The sequence below is a fragment of the Megascapheus bottae genome, chromosome 6 (assembly GCF_031878675.1).
Source record: "Megascapheus bottae isolate mThoBot1 chromosome 6, mThoBot2.hap1, whole genome shotgun sequence".
Classification (NCBI taxonomy): Eukaryota; Metazoa; Chordata; class Mammalia; order Rodentia; family Geomyidae; genus Megascapheus; species Megascapheus bottae.
The window spans coordinates 31,472,644-31,488,967 of record NC_143514.1 but is presented as its reverse complement, the minus strand read 5'-3'; the positions used below and the strand labels follow the sequence as shown (position 1 = coordinate 31,488,967).

At 38.8% G+C, this 16,324-nt stretch overlaps 1 protein-coding gene and 1 pseudogene across 2 annotated transcripts in view; one reads left to right on the top strand and one right to left on the bottom strand.

Annotated features, from left to right (window-relative positions):
- The window catches only part of Miga1 (mitoguardin 1), a 61,699-nt gene that overhangs the window by 27,330 nt on the left and 18,045 nt on the right, over positions 1-16,324 (top strand). For both annotated transcript variants that reach the window (XM_090334580.1, XM_090334579.1), the window contains exons 8-11: positions 8,655-8,755; positions 12,914-13,032; positions 13,846-13,918; positions 14,459-14,545. In XM_090334580.1, the coding sequence (XP_090190706.1) occupies positions 8,655-8,755; positions 12,914-13,032; positions 13,846-13,918; positions 14,459-14,545 (380 nt within the window). The remainder of the gene's footprint in view (positions 1-8,654; positions 8,756-12,913; positions 13,033-13,845; positions 13,919-14,458; positions 14,546-16,324) is intronic.
- LOC150061610 (small ribosomal subunit protein eS10 pseudogene) lies at positions 9,540-10,116 on the bottom strand (annotated as a pseudogene).

Genomic DNA, 16,324 nt, shown 5'->3' with positions numbered 1-16,324 from the left:
TCCCAGTTTTTCTTAAGAAGAGGAAGAAGAGGAGGAAAAAGGAGGAGGAGGAGGAGGAAGAAAAGGAGGAGGAGGAGGAAAAATAAAAACTTTAAAACAAGTCCTTCTTTGGAAATAAGTAATATGTGAATTATGAGGTTGTGAAAGAGGGAAAAAGGCTTGAATCCAGTCAGATTTTTGGCCTGAAACTTAGGACAATTTAGTTAAAAATAAATATTACAGTTTTGATGCTCTTCCAACAAAGGCCATTGTTTATGACATTGCATAAATGTTTTCAAAGTTATTGGGGGATTGAGACAGGTTTAAAAAAATTTCTAAGTCTTTAGATTTACTTACTTTAAAAGATTGCCAACTAACCATCAAACAAAGCTACTCTACTGAGAAGCAGTATGTTAACTGTAGTACTTTATGGAGTATTTTTGTTTTTTATTTTCTTGTGCTGTTAAGGATGTAACCCCTCTTTTACTCTACGTTTAATGATCCTTTCTGCTGTCAATTTTGCAGGGTATAGAATATATAATCAACATGACTTTATTTTCTGTCCTTTTTAAACCCTGAACGGAAAGTACATAGGTTCTTGAGAATGCTAGGCAGGTGCTATACCACTGAGCCACATTCCCAGCCCTTACTGAGCTTTATGTGTAACTATGAGTGGAGGCCGCCCTTGCAAGTTGTTCAGACTGGCCTGAAACTCTTTGTGTTGTCCAGGCTTGTCTCAAAGCCATGCTTCTCCTGCCTTCGTCTCCTGATGACACACTCCATCACAAAGCTGCTCTTCACACCAGGCTAGTTGTTGCCCTTAAATAGTAAGCATGACTTCCATATCTTCTCCTTGAAGGTATTTGTTTTTCTGCACCTGTTTACTTCTCCCTTGAAGTAGGTGTGGTGTGGTGTGCCTGGGACAGAAAGGTAGATAAATATTCTCACTGAACATTCTCAACCAGCCACTAAATAGTAAAAAGTTGGTGGCTAGGAGAATAAAGATTATGATGGACAGTTGCTTAGTAAGACTGTTATATGATTATTCCTTTAGGTGCAGATAAATTGTTTTTGGTTTGCTATTATACTTAACAGACTTATCAGGTCTTTTGTTTGAACCTAACTTCACTGTAGATGTTTCTTTAATCACACAATAAAATCTATATCTAGTAACAACTTATAGCTTCATTACCAGCATTGAAACAGAGAAAGTATTTCTTGTGTTACCTCCTTCACTCTACCTTTAATGATCCTTTCTGCTCTCAGCTTCCGGGGCCAGGATCTATAATCAATTTGGCCTTATTTTCTGTCCTGCCTTTTAAATCCTTGGAGAAAAGCACACAACTTGACAAAGCATAGTAAGATATCATATTCTATCAGGTATGTCAAACAAAACATTGCCAACCCTCCCAGATGTCCTTTTCACCCCCTGATTCCAATTACCCAGCATTCCAATAGCTAACCACCATCCTGATAGCTTTCTAGCTTGTCTTCATAGTTTCTCTAGCTTGTTTCATAGCCTTCATCATTTTTGCTTCAAGGTTTATATGAACAAATTAATGTATATAATTCTTCATTTAACATATTGTAAGATTCATCTGTATTTTTTAATACATTTTTTATTTTTTTGCCAGTCCTGGGCTTGAGCTCAGGGCCTGAGTACTGTCTTTGGCCTTTCTCAAGGCCAGAGTTCTACCACTTGAGCTCAGCACTACTTCCAACTTTTTTTTTCTATGTATATGGTACTGAAGAATCGAAGGTGGGTCTTTGTGCCTGCTAGGTAAGCACTCTACCACTAGGCCAAACTCCTGGCCCCTCATCTGTATTCTTACAGAAATTCATTCTCATTGTTTAGTTTTTCATTGTATATTTATATACATACATTATTTACATCTATGCAAGAATGAACTTTTTTTCCAATTAGCAACTATTAAACAGTACTCTTTTTTAAATAATTTTTATTGTGATTAATAGAAGGGTTACATTATATTCACGAGTTAAAAGGTGCATAACTTCACAAACATTGATACCCTTTCTCATGTCATGGTCCCCATTTCCCTCCCACTCTCCCCCCGCTTATCTTGATTTCCCCCCTTTCCTATCCAATTTCAAATAACCACTTAAGCACATATAAAATATATCAGATAACAAGGTGAAATATTGTAACAATATGAGATAACCAAGAGATGGCAAAAGAGATGAGAGACAACATAGTACATTAAGGAAAACAGTCACTCATTAGATGGCTTTTGTTTCCTTATCCTGGAGGTCCTTACATTTAGTGTCATACCATTTGGCCTAATGTCTCTAGATTTTTTTTTCTATTGTAAATCTCTGCTAGGAATGCCCAAGGTTTCTACTGGTTATGACAAATGAGGGAGACTATTGGGCCTGTGTTCCTTTGAGTCTGGCTTACTTCACTTAATGTGATTTTTTCTAAGTCTTTCCATTTCCTTACAAATGGGGCGATGTTCTTTCTGACAGCAGCATAGAATTCCATTGTGTATAGATACCACATCTTGTTGATTCACTCATCAACTGAGGGACATCTTGGATGGTTCCATATCTTTTCTATGGTAAATAGTGCTGCAATGAACATCCTTGTGCTAGTGGATTTAGTATGCCCTTGTTTCTGGACGATTGGGTAAATGCCAAGTAGTGGAATTGCTGGGTCATAGGGGAGTTCTATGTTTAGTCTTTTGAGGAACTGCCATACTGCTTTCCATAGTGGTTGAACGAGTTTGCACTCCCATCAACAGTGTAGTAGTGATCCCTCCTGGCCACATCCCCTCCAGCATCTGTTGTTATTAGTTTTCTTGATCCTGGTCATTCTAACTGGAGTGAGGTGGAATCTTAGAGTTGTTTTGATTTGCATTTCTTTTATGACCTGAGATGTCGAGCATTTCTTCATGTGTCTATAGGATGGAGGAATAGAACCTATTCTAGGCAAGTACTCTATCACTAGGCCAAACTCCCAGCTCCTTATGAGTATTCTTATACATATAAGTATGCATTTCTGTAAAATGGGCAAGGGTAAGTTGGGTGCTAGTAGCTCATACTTGTAATCCACGCTTCTTAGGAAGCTGAGATTTGAGGATCATATTTCAAAGACATCCTGGGCAGAAAAGTCCATGAAACTGTTCTTGCCGGTTAACCACAAAAAATAAAAATAAAGCAAAAAACCCCAAACAAAACAAAAAACCAGAAGTGAATTTGTTGCTTAACTGGTAGAGCACTAGACTTGAGTAAAACTAGACCGAAGACTGGCATACACACACAAAAAAGTACAAGAGTAGGAACACTAGGTCATAAGAATACAGTGTGAAAGTTTGTTATATGATGCTTGAGCTTTCCAAAATTCTTCTACTTGACCTGCATCAGTGGCTTATGTCTGTATTCATAGCTACTCAGAAAGTTGAGATCTGAAGAGAGATTCAAAGCCAGATCAGGCAGACAAGTAGTAAGACTCTTATTTCCAATTAACTGGCAAAAAAGAAAAGAAAAGAAAAACAAACTAGAAGTGGTAAACACCAGCCTTGAGCAGAAAAAAAGTTGAGCATAAGGCCCTGAGTTCAAGCCTTAGTACTGGCACATACACACACAATTTTTAAAAAATGGTTCTATCAATTGGGTGCTTCTTTTTTGTTTTTTTTTTGCTAGTCTTGGGGCTTGAACTCAGGGCCTGGGCACTGTCCCTAAGCTTCTTTGTACTCAAGGCTAAAGTTCTACTACTTGAGTCACAGCACCACTTCTGACTTTTTGTGAATAATTTTATCGAGAATAAGAGTCTCACAGACTTTCCTTCTAGGGATGGCATTTGAACTGTGATCCTCAGATCTCAGCCTCATGAGTAGCTAAGATTCCGGGTGAGAGCCACTAGCACCCTATCCCAGTGGAGTATTAAATGTTTCCATTGTAGTAGAACTTTAAAAAGAATGACTTTTCCCCCAATTTAGCGATTCTGAAAGTGTGTATGGTCATTTTATTGTGATTTTAATACTTTTCCCCATTAATAAAAATTAAATAACCTGGAAACTCATGCCTGTCATCCTAGCTACATAAGAGGCTGTGCTCTAAGGATCAAGGTTCAAAGTTCATGAGCTTCTTTTTCTCTAATTAACAATAAAAAAAAACCTGGAAGTAGGGCTATAGTTCAAGTGGTAGAATGCCAGCCCTGAGCAAACAAAAAGAAGAGAAAGTGCCTTAGTACCAGGACATAAAGGGGAAAAAAGAGAAAAACTTAAGTAAGCAGTTTCTGAAAATATGGACTAAGATGAAGGCTTTGATTTTCAAATTTTCATGTGTTCCTTGTCTATCAGTATCCCAATTCAGAATTGATATTTTATTTATTTTTTTATTTTATTTTTTGCCAATCCTAGGACTTGAACTCATGGCCTGAGCACTGTCCTTGGCCTTTGTCACTGCTAGCGCTCTACCACTTGAGCCACAGTACCACTTCAAGCTTTTCTATGTATGTGGTACCGAGAAATCAAATCCAGGTCTTCATGTGTGCTAGGCAAGAACTCTACCACTAGGCCAAACTCCTGGCCCAGAATTAATATTTTAAACTGGGTATGGGAGTGCATGCCTATAATCCCAGCATTTGGTGGTAAAGATAAAGTTGACACCAGCCTATGCTACACAAGAAGTTCCTGTCTCAAAAACACAAAACAAACAAAAAAGAGTTGGCACTTCATAAAAAGGGTATTATAAGGGTCTTGTTGGTGGTGGTGGTGGTGGTCATGGTAGTGGTCGTCGGTGTGTGTGTATGTGTTTGTTTATGTGTGCACACGTGTGCGCATGTGCGAATGCTGGTCCTGAGGCTTGAACTTTGAATCCATTGTCTGGGTTCTGACTCTGAGCTGCTTTTGCTGAAGAAGTAGTGCTGTACTACTTGAGCCACCACTCCACTTCTGGCTTTTTTGATGGCTTAGTGGAGGTAAGAGTCTCCAAGACTTTCCTGCCTGAGTTGGATTTGAACTGAGCCTTCTGAGCAGCTAAAATTATAGGCATGAGCCTCCAGCACCCTGCTATTTTAAGTTTTAATTAAATAGGATACTGCAAGATCTTTTTTCTTTTTACTTTTCATTGATTTATCTAAAAACAGAAGTGTTATTTTGCTTCTCTATTATCAATTGACAGCTTGAGGATTCATAGCAATAACTGAGCTAAGAGGTATTCTCTGTAGTTTATGGAGATGGATTTGATTCATATTAAGTTCTTCTGGTATTGAGCCATTTTTCTGTGCTAGTGTTATTTATTTATTTATTTTTAAGTAAAGTACGGCCTGGTAACTGACTTGGATGACATTGAATGGCTGGTTACTGTTGACTGAAGTAAAACAGGCTTTTAACAGCTTCTGGATAATGTCAGAAAGGTAAAGTGTCAAAGATAAGTGTCTGTGTTCCACTCTGAAAATAGCAAAAGGCATATGGAACCAAAAGTAATGGGCTGTACATTTAATCCTGCTTTGATATTCCTGTGGCATGGTAAAATTATACTATGATTTCTCTCTTTAAAATATTTGTATTATCTTGAAGTAGTTGTACAAAGGAGTGGCCATTCAACAAAGCAGTTGATGAATACAATGTGTCTTGACCAATGTCGGCCTTTCAGCATTCTCTCCATCCCTCCCAGCCCAGTGCTTCCCTCACTATTCTTAATTTTGTATTGAATCTTTTGCCATTTAACAGAACACTTTACGTATATATGCATCTTGATCTGTGTCATCTCTTCAACAGTATCACTTACCTTTGATCCCCCCTTTTAATATTTCTCAATTTTCTTAATTTTGTGGTATATAAGATGAACTCTTGACCGTATTCTCCCTCCTTCTCCCCTTCATTCATCTACTTCTCTCCTCCCATCCCTGTTCACTTCCTTGCAAGTGTTCATTTCTTGGTACTTATTTTGTTGTGTTTTGACTTAATCTTTCTGAAGAACTATACTATTTGAGTTTTCCATAGAGTGTATTATATTTCAGCTAATTCATTTGTGACCATTTTCATACCACCTCCAGTGTTTACTTGTAGACTTACAGGCACATGCATTATACAAGGCAAATAGCTGCACACCCATGGATATAGCATCACTATTTATAATAGCCAAGGTAGGGAACCCTCCTAGGTGTTCAACAACTGGTGAATGGATAGAGAAAATGTAGTACATGTATATTCAATGTACTATTATTCAATCATGAGGAAGAATAAATTTATATCATCTGCAGAAAATAAAAGTACCTAAAGATCATCATGTTAAGCCAGAGACCCAAGCTCAGCAAGAAATATATTGTATCTTTTCACTCATATACAGAAGCTAGATTGAAAAAAATTAGTCATATACCATATTTTATTTTATTTTTTGCCATATTTGGTTTTTTGCCATATTTAGTTTGAGGCTTGAACTCAGGCCTTTACATTTTTTTTTTTTTTTTGGCGAGTCCTATAGCTTGAATCAGGGCCTGATCACTGTCCCTGAGTGTCTTTCACTCAAGGCTGGCACACTAACACTTGAGACACAGTGTCACTTCTGGCTTTTTTAAAATTGGAGATTAGTGTCTCATAGTCTTTCCTGCTCAGGCCAGCTTCCAACTGCAACCCTTAGATCTCAGCCTCCTGAGTAGCTAGGATTATAACCACTTTCACTTTCTATTCCACTGAAGACTGGCACTCTACCACTTGGACCACACCTCCATTTATTTCTTTTTGCTGATTAACCAGAGATAAAGTGGCTCCAAGGGCTGGGAATGTGGCCTACTGGTAAAGTTCTTGCCTAGCATGCACGAAACCTTGGGTTCCTGTGGCTCAAGTGGTAAAGCTCTAGCCTTGAGAAAGCCCAAGGATAGTGTTTAGACCCTGAGGTCAAGTCCCAAGACTGGCAAAAAAAAATTTTTTTTTTGATATAAACCTCACCTGATTTAAATTTAGAAGGTAAATAGTTAAAATATGGAATCTGGTCTTGCCAAAAATAAAGTAGGAAAAAGTATGCTGCGTATATAACTGGTTTTGGCATTCATTATAAGTGAATTTTCTGTCAATTGTGGATTATTTTCCCTTCTGCCGGCTAGAACTTGGAATATAATTGGTTATACAATGTTTGAGTTTAAACTAAGTTCATGCTTCTAGGGTTTTTTGTTTTTGTTTTGTTTGGTTTTGGGTCCATCTTTGGGCTTGAACTCTGGGCCTGGGCACTGTCCCTGAGCGTCTCAGCTCAAGGCTTCTACCCTACCACTGGGCCTGGGCGTTGTCCCTCAGCTTCTCAGTTAAAGGCTTCCACCCTACTCCTTGAGCCACAGCGCCACTTCCAGTTTTCTAGTAGTTAATTGTTGCTAAGAGTCTCATGGTCTTTAGTGCCTGGGCTTGCTTTGAACTGGGATCCTTAGATCTCAACTTCCTGAGTAGCTAGGATTACAGGCGTGAGCCACCCTGCCCAGCTTCCAGATTTTTTTGTTTTCATTTTTCCTTAAAAAAACAACACTTTACTTCCCTGTAGTTACATTTTTTTTTCCTTAGCAGCTTAGAACTTGTAATATTCTTGATAAAGATACTGAATTTTACTTAGGGAATGCTAACAGACTCAAAATTGAGATAAATGAAAGCCAGTGAAATTTCGGGTTCCTTTTTAAACATGAAGTGTCTTGACAAATTTAATACATTGAGAATTATATTGGAAAGAAAGCTATATATATATATATATACACACACATATATATACATATATATATATACACATATATATCATACCTGTACTAATTTGGATACATGTCAGTTATATGCTACAGTATAATCAAATACACACAGAGCATTTGCAAATACAATGTTATGAACTATTTTTCCGATAGCACATGAAGATTTTCCCACCTGCATTTAGAGTGATGATGAACACTGTTCATGAGTAGCCTGCCTTGGTATGGCCAGATAATTTCCAGAGTAGTTAAGCTTTATCAGTCCTTTAAAAATACTTAGCCCTTAATTTATTAAGCAGCTCTGATCTTTGTTGGGTGTTTAGCTTTTTTTTTAATGCTTCAAGCATATTAACTCTATTTTTTTCATTTTTTTTTAAAGAAGAACAATGATTAATTATATGGCTTATGTTTACATCATATTTTAAATGACAAGTTTAACAAACAATTGTTCAAGGAGGAAATCTCTAATTACATTCTCTGGGACTTAGTCTTTAGAACAGGGTGTTTAGCTTTTTAAAATTAGGCCTTAAAGCTTGATGAACTCACAGATAACTCTTCATTGTTTCAATGATCAGCTAACTACACGTAATTTACCAAACATTTTAGGTTTATAATTCAGCTTATATGATTAAGGCCTTGCAGCTCTTCCAATTTGGGCAAGATCATTTGCAGATGAATTTGCTCTGTTTTAAAAGAGTTTTGTTACATACTAATTTTATCATGTGACCAAAATAATCTAGATGGTTAAAATATATTTAAGATCCTCTTTACTCTAAAATGAGGCTTAATCTCTGTGCTTTTGGTATGTGGCAGTGCTTCCTTAGCACCACAGTGGATGCACTTTTAGAGAGCTGTCAGCTTATAGCCTGTTGCTGTTACTATTCTCCTTTCAGATCCTGTCTAAATAAAGACTGAGAAGAAACAGCTTGTAGGGAATAAAGCACTGTAGAGAAAAGAATCTCAGTTCCTTCTTACCTTTTTCACTTTTAAGATAAAGAATCAGATACCACAATGAAGGGGAATGTGGATGACTTTGGCCTGCGAGACTCCTTGAGCGTGGAGTCAACTGATTCCTTTGCTTCTGCAGCCGAGGTGAGATGTGCATGTCTGTAATGAGATCTCTTTTCATTTTTAGTATGAGAATGTGGGTTTTGTCATTGTGCTATAAACCAGTTGAGTTGTCATTCATTTTTTTTTTTCCAGTCCTGGGCTTGAGCTCAGAGCCTGAGCACTGTCCTTGGACTTTCTCAAGGCTAGAGCTCTACCAATTGAGCCTCAGCACCACCTCTGGCTTTTTTTTTTTCTATATATGTGGTACTGAGGAATTGAACCTGGGTCTTTGTGCATGCTAGGCAAGCACTCTACCAATAGGCCAAACTCCTGGCCCATTTTTTTTAATCTTTTATTTTTTGAGGCATATCCTTGCAGTGTAGCCCAGGCTCACCTTGGTCATCATACTTTAGCCTCCTGAGTAATAGGATTCCAGGTGATTGCTGCTATCCAGTCAGTTGCTTATTTAGCTAATACTGTCAAGATACAAAGAAGAATATACAGTTCCTCATGAGACTCTTTTAGGAGAAGGCATGTAAACACATACTCGTAGACAGGTACTTTCGTAGTTTGTAGATTATCAGAAGGCATGTAAAGTTTTATTATAAAATTATATAAAACTATTTTTAACATAGGAGGTAAAAATGCTCAGACTCTTTAGTAATAAATCATACTTCTGAATGGTTCCATGGACATAATCAGGTTCAAGGATTTTGCATATAAAAATGCTCACTGTGTCATTTTAATAATAATGAATAAAAGAATAGATGAATGCCAAATTATAGGCCCCTAAAATTTGAAGTATAAACCTAATCATCTTTTTTTTTCTGGCTACAAGTTTATTCAACACAAAATAATCCTCTCCATCTTTACTGGGGGGGCTGTCCACGTCCACGACCAAATCCACCTCTAAACTGAAATTCAGTTGCTGACCCAGCCCCAGCCTTGGCTTTCTTGTCAGCACCAGGGGGTACAACGCTCCATCTGTAGGTGTCTCTGTCAGCTTCACCTCTTATGAGTCTTGCAGGCCTCTCACCCTCCAGACCTTTGGGCCGAGGCCTGTCAGTGTCGGGTCAGCTACGGTGCAAGGTAGCAGGCACAATCTCAGGAGGCAGATGGAGGTAATCTCGGAGATATTGGATGCCTTCGTTGGTTAGGTACCAATAAAAGTGCTTCCAGGCAAACTGTTCCTTCACGTAGCCTCGAGACTTGAGAGACTGCATGGCCTTCATGACGTGAAGGTTGGGCACATTCTTGTCTGCTAACTCTGGGTGCTTGGGCATGTGGACATCCTTCTTGGCCACCACAACCCCCTCCTTAAAAAGGAGATCATAAATGGCAATCCAGTTCTTCTTGGGCATCAACATCACGGCGGCTTCAGGGTCCAAGGCCGAGGCTGGAAAAAAAAGCCCTAAACATCTTTTGAATGAAATTAGTGACGTAAGAACAGTAATGAGAAAAGTACAAAGATTTTTGTTTTGTTTTGTTTTGTCTTGGTCAGTCACAGGGCTTGAACTCGGGACCTGGATTCTGTCCCTAAACTCTTTTTGCCCAAGGCTAGTGCTCTACCATTTTCAGCCTCAGTGCCAGTTCTGGTTTTCTGGTGGTTAATTAGAGATATGTGTCTCACAGAACTTTCTGCCCTGGCTGGCTTTGAACCATGACCCTCAGATCTCATCTTTCTGAATAGTTATGATTATAGGGGTGAGCCACCAGTGCCTAGCTACATAGAGTTTTGATTTTTAATTTTGTAAAAGGAAACCCATATGCTATGTGCAACTCTATAAGCAAAGAAGAAAGGCTAGTTATAAATGTCACAGTGGGGATCACAAAATTGCAAATATCTGTATTATTTGTCTTCTATTAAGATTTAAATTTTGAACCAAAAGACATGGATTACAGAGGCCATCTCTTTATATTTTTTTTTTCTGCTTTCTAGTTTAAGCCAGGCTCTGGTGACTCATGCCTGTAAATCCTAGCTACAAATCTCAAGAGGTTGAGATTTGAGGATTGTGGTTGGAAGCCAGCCTGGGTAGAAAAGTCTGTGAAATACTTCTCTAATTGCCTGAAAAAAGCCAACAGCCTGTGGTTCAAGAGGTAGAGTACCAGCCTTGAATGGAAAAGCTAAGAGATAGCATCTAAATCCTGAGTTCAATCCCCAGTACTCACCCTCCCCACTTGCTTCTACACACACACACACACACACACACACACACACACACACACACACACACACACACAGCTTAAAAAAATCACATCTGACCAGTTTCATCTGTGAATTTGTCCTCTCCCTTTTTCTCTTCTTCCTGCACCCTTCTCTTCCCTGTCCCTCTCCTCTTTTTTCCCTGAGTGAATGAAGGTTCCTGGTTCTAGGCCAGTCGTGAGAAAAAAGTATAGAAGACACCTTCTGTAAGACAAGATTGGGCATGATGGTATGCAACTAGCATCCAAGTTTCATGGAAGCTGAGATTAGGAAGATGGCAGTTCAGGCCAGCCCAGAGCGGAAAAATCAGTGAGACTGTCTAGATAGAAGCTGGATGTGATGGAATGTGCCTGTCATCCCAGCTAGGATGAAAACCTAAATTAGTTGGATTGTGGTGCAGGCTTGTATCCAGGCACACAATGAGGCCCTGTTTCACTGGTTGAATGCCCAATGGCTCATGCCTGTAATCCTAGCTACTTAGTAGGCTGAAATTTGAGGCTTATGGTTTAAAGCCAGCCTGCGCAGAAAAGTCAGACAGATTCATCTTCATTTAACCACTAAAATGCTGGAAATGGGGCTGTGGCTCAAATGAAAGAGTTCCACCCATGAGGGAGAAAACTAGAGGACAGTGCTCAGGCTCTGAGTTCAAACCCTAGTACCACCATTAGTAAATAAATAGTCACATAAATAAATAAATACCGATGTAAGAAAAATCTAGAGGTTGCTTAGCAAGCTTGAGGCACTGAGCACCCCAGTACTTGCTGCCCCCACCAAACAGAAATAAGACCCAACAAATAACAGCAATAATAAAAACCAGTACAGGTGTGGAGGTATAGCAGGGATACTTGCCTAGCATCCACAAAGCTCTGGATTCCATCTCCAGCACGTAAAAAGAAAAAGAACTGGGAAAGAAAAGTACAGTGAGCCATTAAATGATGGCTTGATAGTGAAATGTAAAATTACTCTAGAGGCTTCTTTTTATAGTGTTTGCAGTTGCTTTTTAATGAACTGGCAGAAGAATGAAATTCTGTTGTAGAGTTGTTAGACTCTGTAGAGTCAAAAATTATGATTATCTTTCAGCTGTGCAGTGATTAATCAAAGCTGCACATGAGATAGATTGCCTTCAGAGAGCCAAATTTAGCTTATTTCCAGATTATTAGAGAAAGTTTTGCTTCATGAATTGCACTTTTAAGTACTCTTTGCAAGCTGAAAGCTCTCCTTCTGCCCCCTTTTAAAGAGACAGAATAGTCATAGAAGAATAAGAATGTTTTTGTGTACCCTGTAGATTTAAATAGTTGGATTCAAAATGCACTAAGCTTGTTACAATGTTTTACTCTTTTTAACAACTGAAGTCTTTTTTGTGAGTTTTGTTTTTGAGGTAAGATCTTTCAGTGTAGCCCATAGGCTGGTCTGGAATGTTAACAACTGATTTTGAAGTTAAATAAAGTTAAGGTTGTTGTGTTGTTTGTTTGTGCCTATCATGAGGCTTGAACTCAGGGCCTGGGCACTGCCCCTGAGCTTTTTTACTCAAGGCTACCATTTGAGCCACAACTCCATTTCCAGTCTTTTGGTAGTTGCTGATCCTTTCTCAGCCTCTTGAGTAGGTAGGGTTACAGGTGTTGAGCCACCAAAGGCCAACAGAAGTTAGGCTTTATTAGCTATAAAATATTAATGAATGTTTTTCATGACTAATAACAGTATATTTTCACTTGTTCTTTCTTTGTAATTGTTCTTTTCCAGTCAGGGTTATCTGGGTTTTTTTGTTTTTGTGTTTGTTTTTGTTTTGCCAGTCCTAGGGCTTAAACTCAGGACTTAGGCACTGTCCTTGTGCTTTCTCAAGGCCAATGCTCTATCACTTGAGCCACAGCACCAGCCTTTTTTGTGTATGTGGTAACCAAGGAAACTAACCCAGGGCTTCATGCATGCTAGGCAAACACTCTTCCATTAGGCCACACTCATAGTCCCAGTGTTATCTGTTTATCTCACTGTATTCATAGCTTGCAGAGCACAGAGAAGTGCGGCATTCTTACAGCCTGGAGTCTTTCTGCCGCTGCCCGTTTTATGAAGAAGCCATGCATTTAGTAGAAGAAGGAAAAATTCACTCCCGAGTACTCAGGTACTTTTCCAGTTGTGCTTTTGGTGGTGAAATATAATGTTACTGCTGTGTTTGTGTGATGTTTATTAAAAGACATTTATGAGAACAAGAAAAGTCCAAGCCTAAAGGCTGTTTATGTGTTCCTTTCATATGGAAAAGACATGTGTTTTACATTAAGGTCCTGTGGTCAAACCTTGCTAGAGGCCAGGTTTCTAGTAGGCTTATTTTTTTTTTTTCATTTACATCACATGTTTTGATTTATCTTACAAATAGATAATGTCTATTTACAGAGGAGAGAAAAATGAGAATTTCTGTTTATTATTAATGTAAACTTTTTTGTACTCTTGTAACATTATTGAGAAGCAGGTTTTTGCTCTAATTCTCTTTGGTTTGCAAATCTACTTTATCAACTTTGCAGTTCCACTATTCTTTGGGGTAAAGCAGTAGGAAGGAGAGTGGGGGGGGGGATGTTTTCCTTACAGGGGCTTTTGGAAGGCATACCCAGTGAGTAGCATTCTCCAGTGAAACAGTATGGGACATGGGAGCAGGTGCTAAGTCTCACTCTCTGCTTATTGGTGGGGTGTTGTGTAAACCACTTCGTCTCTTAGATCTTCCATTTTGTCCTATATTATCTGTAGGATTTTGATGCTTGCTTTCCTGAAGCCACTCTTCAGAACTTCTTTTCAGAAAAAGATTCTTCTTTTAATATAGTTTTCCACTTCCCTTTCTTCCTCTCATCCTTCTTCCTTCTTCCTCCTTCCTCTTCTTTTTTGTTGAAGTAGTAGGCTTGTTTTTGAATGAAGCTTAACAGTTGTCTCGCTCTTGATTACCCAGAACTGAAATGTTGGAATGCCTAGGAGACAGTGATTTCCTTGCCAAACTCCATTGCATTCGACAGGCTTTTCAGGTATTTTTCAACATTAAAGCTGTTACCTAGCCCCAGCCCTGCTGTTAGGCTATCCAGTACACATGCACAGGACAACTCTGGCTCTCTGTTTTAAATCTTCCCTGCCACTTCGTCATCAGCCCTTCCCACAACCACCAGGTCCCCTCACTTTGTCAGTACAGGATGTTTGTTGCTGCAGGTGAGAGAACACTGCTTTAAAACTTTTGTTTTGATCAATTAGTATGCATTGAATCTATGATAATAATAATTGATTTTTTAAGTCAATTAATAGTACAATGTCTAGTACATCTCAGACACTATTTAAAATTATTTTAGATTTCTAATATCAAATAGAATTTAAGTTCAAATTTATTCTCCTTTAATATTTTATTATAGATTTCAAGAGCTGTTTTATTTTAGTAAATTTGGACTTCTCTGTAGTCTGCCTGTTGCCATAATACATTTGAATTGCATTCATTGTTTCAATGTGCTATAAAGTTGGCTGTCCATTTGAATTCATTATAGGACTCATTTTTACTTTGGGAATGATTTTGTTTTCAGGTAATCCTTTCAGAAACAGCCAACAGGATATTCCTTGCTGAAAGTGGAAGGAAAATTTTATCAGCTTTAATTGTGAAGGCACGAAAGGTAAACTTATAAACAAGTTGAAAAAAAATATTCTATTTAGTGATTAAAACATCAATTTTTTTCTTCCAATATGGAAAACAGATTTTATTAGTGGGCTAGTAAATTTAAAATGTCAAATGGGTTTTCAATTAAAGCATATTAATAGTTTTAAATAGTTTGTACATAGTTGGAAACGTCCACATAATAAAAATAATGTAACTGCCCAGTGCCAGTGGCTCACACCTATAATCCTAGCTACTCAGGATGCTGAGATCTGTGCGTCTGAGGTTTGAAGCCAGTCTAGGCAGACAAATCATCAGACTCTTAGCTCAAGCAGGCAAAAGCTAAAAGTGGAGTTGTGACTCAAGTGGTAAAGTATCATCCTTAAAGAAAAACCTAAGTAAAAGCTTGAAGTCCTGAATTCAACCCTAAGCACTGTCCTTGGGCTTTCTCAAGGCTAGAGCTCTACCATTTGAGCCATACCATCATTTCCAGTTTTTTCTATGTATGTGGTACTGAGGAATGGAACCCAGGTCTTCATGCTAAGTAAGCACTCTACCACTAACTAGGCCAAACTCCCGGCCCATAAAGTCCATGAGATTCTTATCTCTAGTTAACCACAAGAAAATCAGAAGTGGCACTGGGACACTGTGGCATTGTGGTAGAGCCCTAGTTTTGATCTGAGGAGCTCAGGGACAGTGCTCAGGCCCAGAGTTAAAGCTCTATGACTGACCAATAAACTAAAAAAATAAATACTATACAATATAAGGATTGAATGTGGTGGAACATAGCTGCAATCCTAGTACTCAGGAGGCAGAGATTGGGAGAATCACATTTTGAGGCCAGACTTGGCAAACAATTAGCAACGTACACCGGAGGTATAAGTAGGAAGATCGTGATTTAGGGATTCTCTGGGCAAAAACACAAAACCCTTCCTAGTACTGGTGGCTCACTCATAATTCTAGCTACTAAGGAGACTGAAATCATTCAATTATGGTTAATTGCCAGCCTTTTTTTTTTTTTTTTTGCCAGTCCTCGGGTCCTTGAACACTTTTTGCTCAGGACAAGCACTCTACCACTTAAGCCACTGCACCATTTCTGGCTTTTTCTGAGTATGTGGTACCGAGGAATCAAACCCAGGGCTTCATGCATGCTAGGTGAGGACTCTTACCACTAGACTATGCTCCCAATCTGCAGTAAGACTTTTATTTCCAGTTAATTACCAAAAAGCTGAAAGTGGAGGTTTGGCTCAATGGTAGAGTGCTGTCCTTGAGCACAAAAACTTAGATGCTTAGTTTAAGCCCCCAGGATCAGCACCACTACAAATAAAAAAACCGTGAGACCCTATCTAAATTGTAACTAAAGCCTGTCAGGTGCTCTGGGCTTGTGCCTTTATGCCTGTAATCTTAGCTACTTGGGAGGTAGAAATCCGGAAGTCTTTGGTTTGAGACCAGCCTTAAAGAGTTCTGAAGGGAACCCCCCCCCCCCCACCGCCTACACACATACCTCAACAGGAGGGAAAACAAAACAAAACAAAACAAAAGCAAAACTCGGCATGGTGACATGCACTTGTTATCTCGGCTATTCTGGGAGACCTCAACAGAAAAAGCTGGGTGTGGTGACATGCACCTGTCATCTCAGCTGTGATGGGAAGCATACATAGGCAGATAACAGTCCTGGCCAGCCTGAGAAGATAGCAGAGCTTATCTTATAAATAACCAGAGCAAAGAAAAAAAAAACTGGAAGCTAGGCACCAGTGGCTCACACCAGTAATCTTAGCAACTCAGGAGGCTGAGCTCT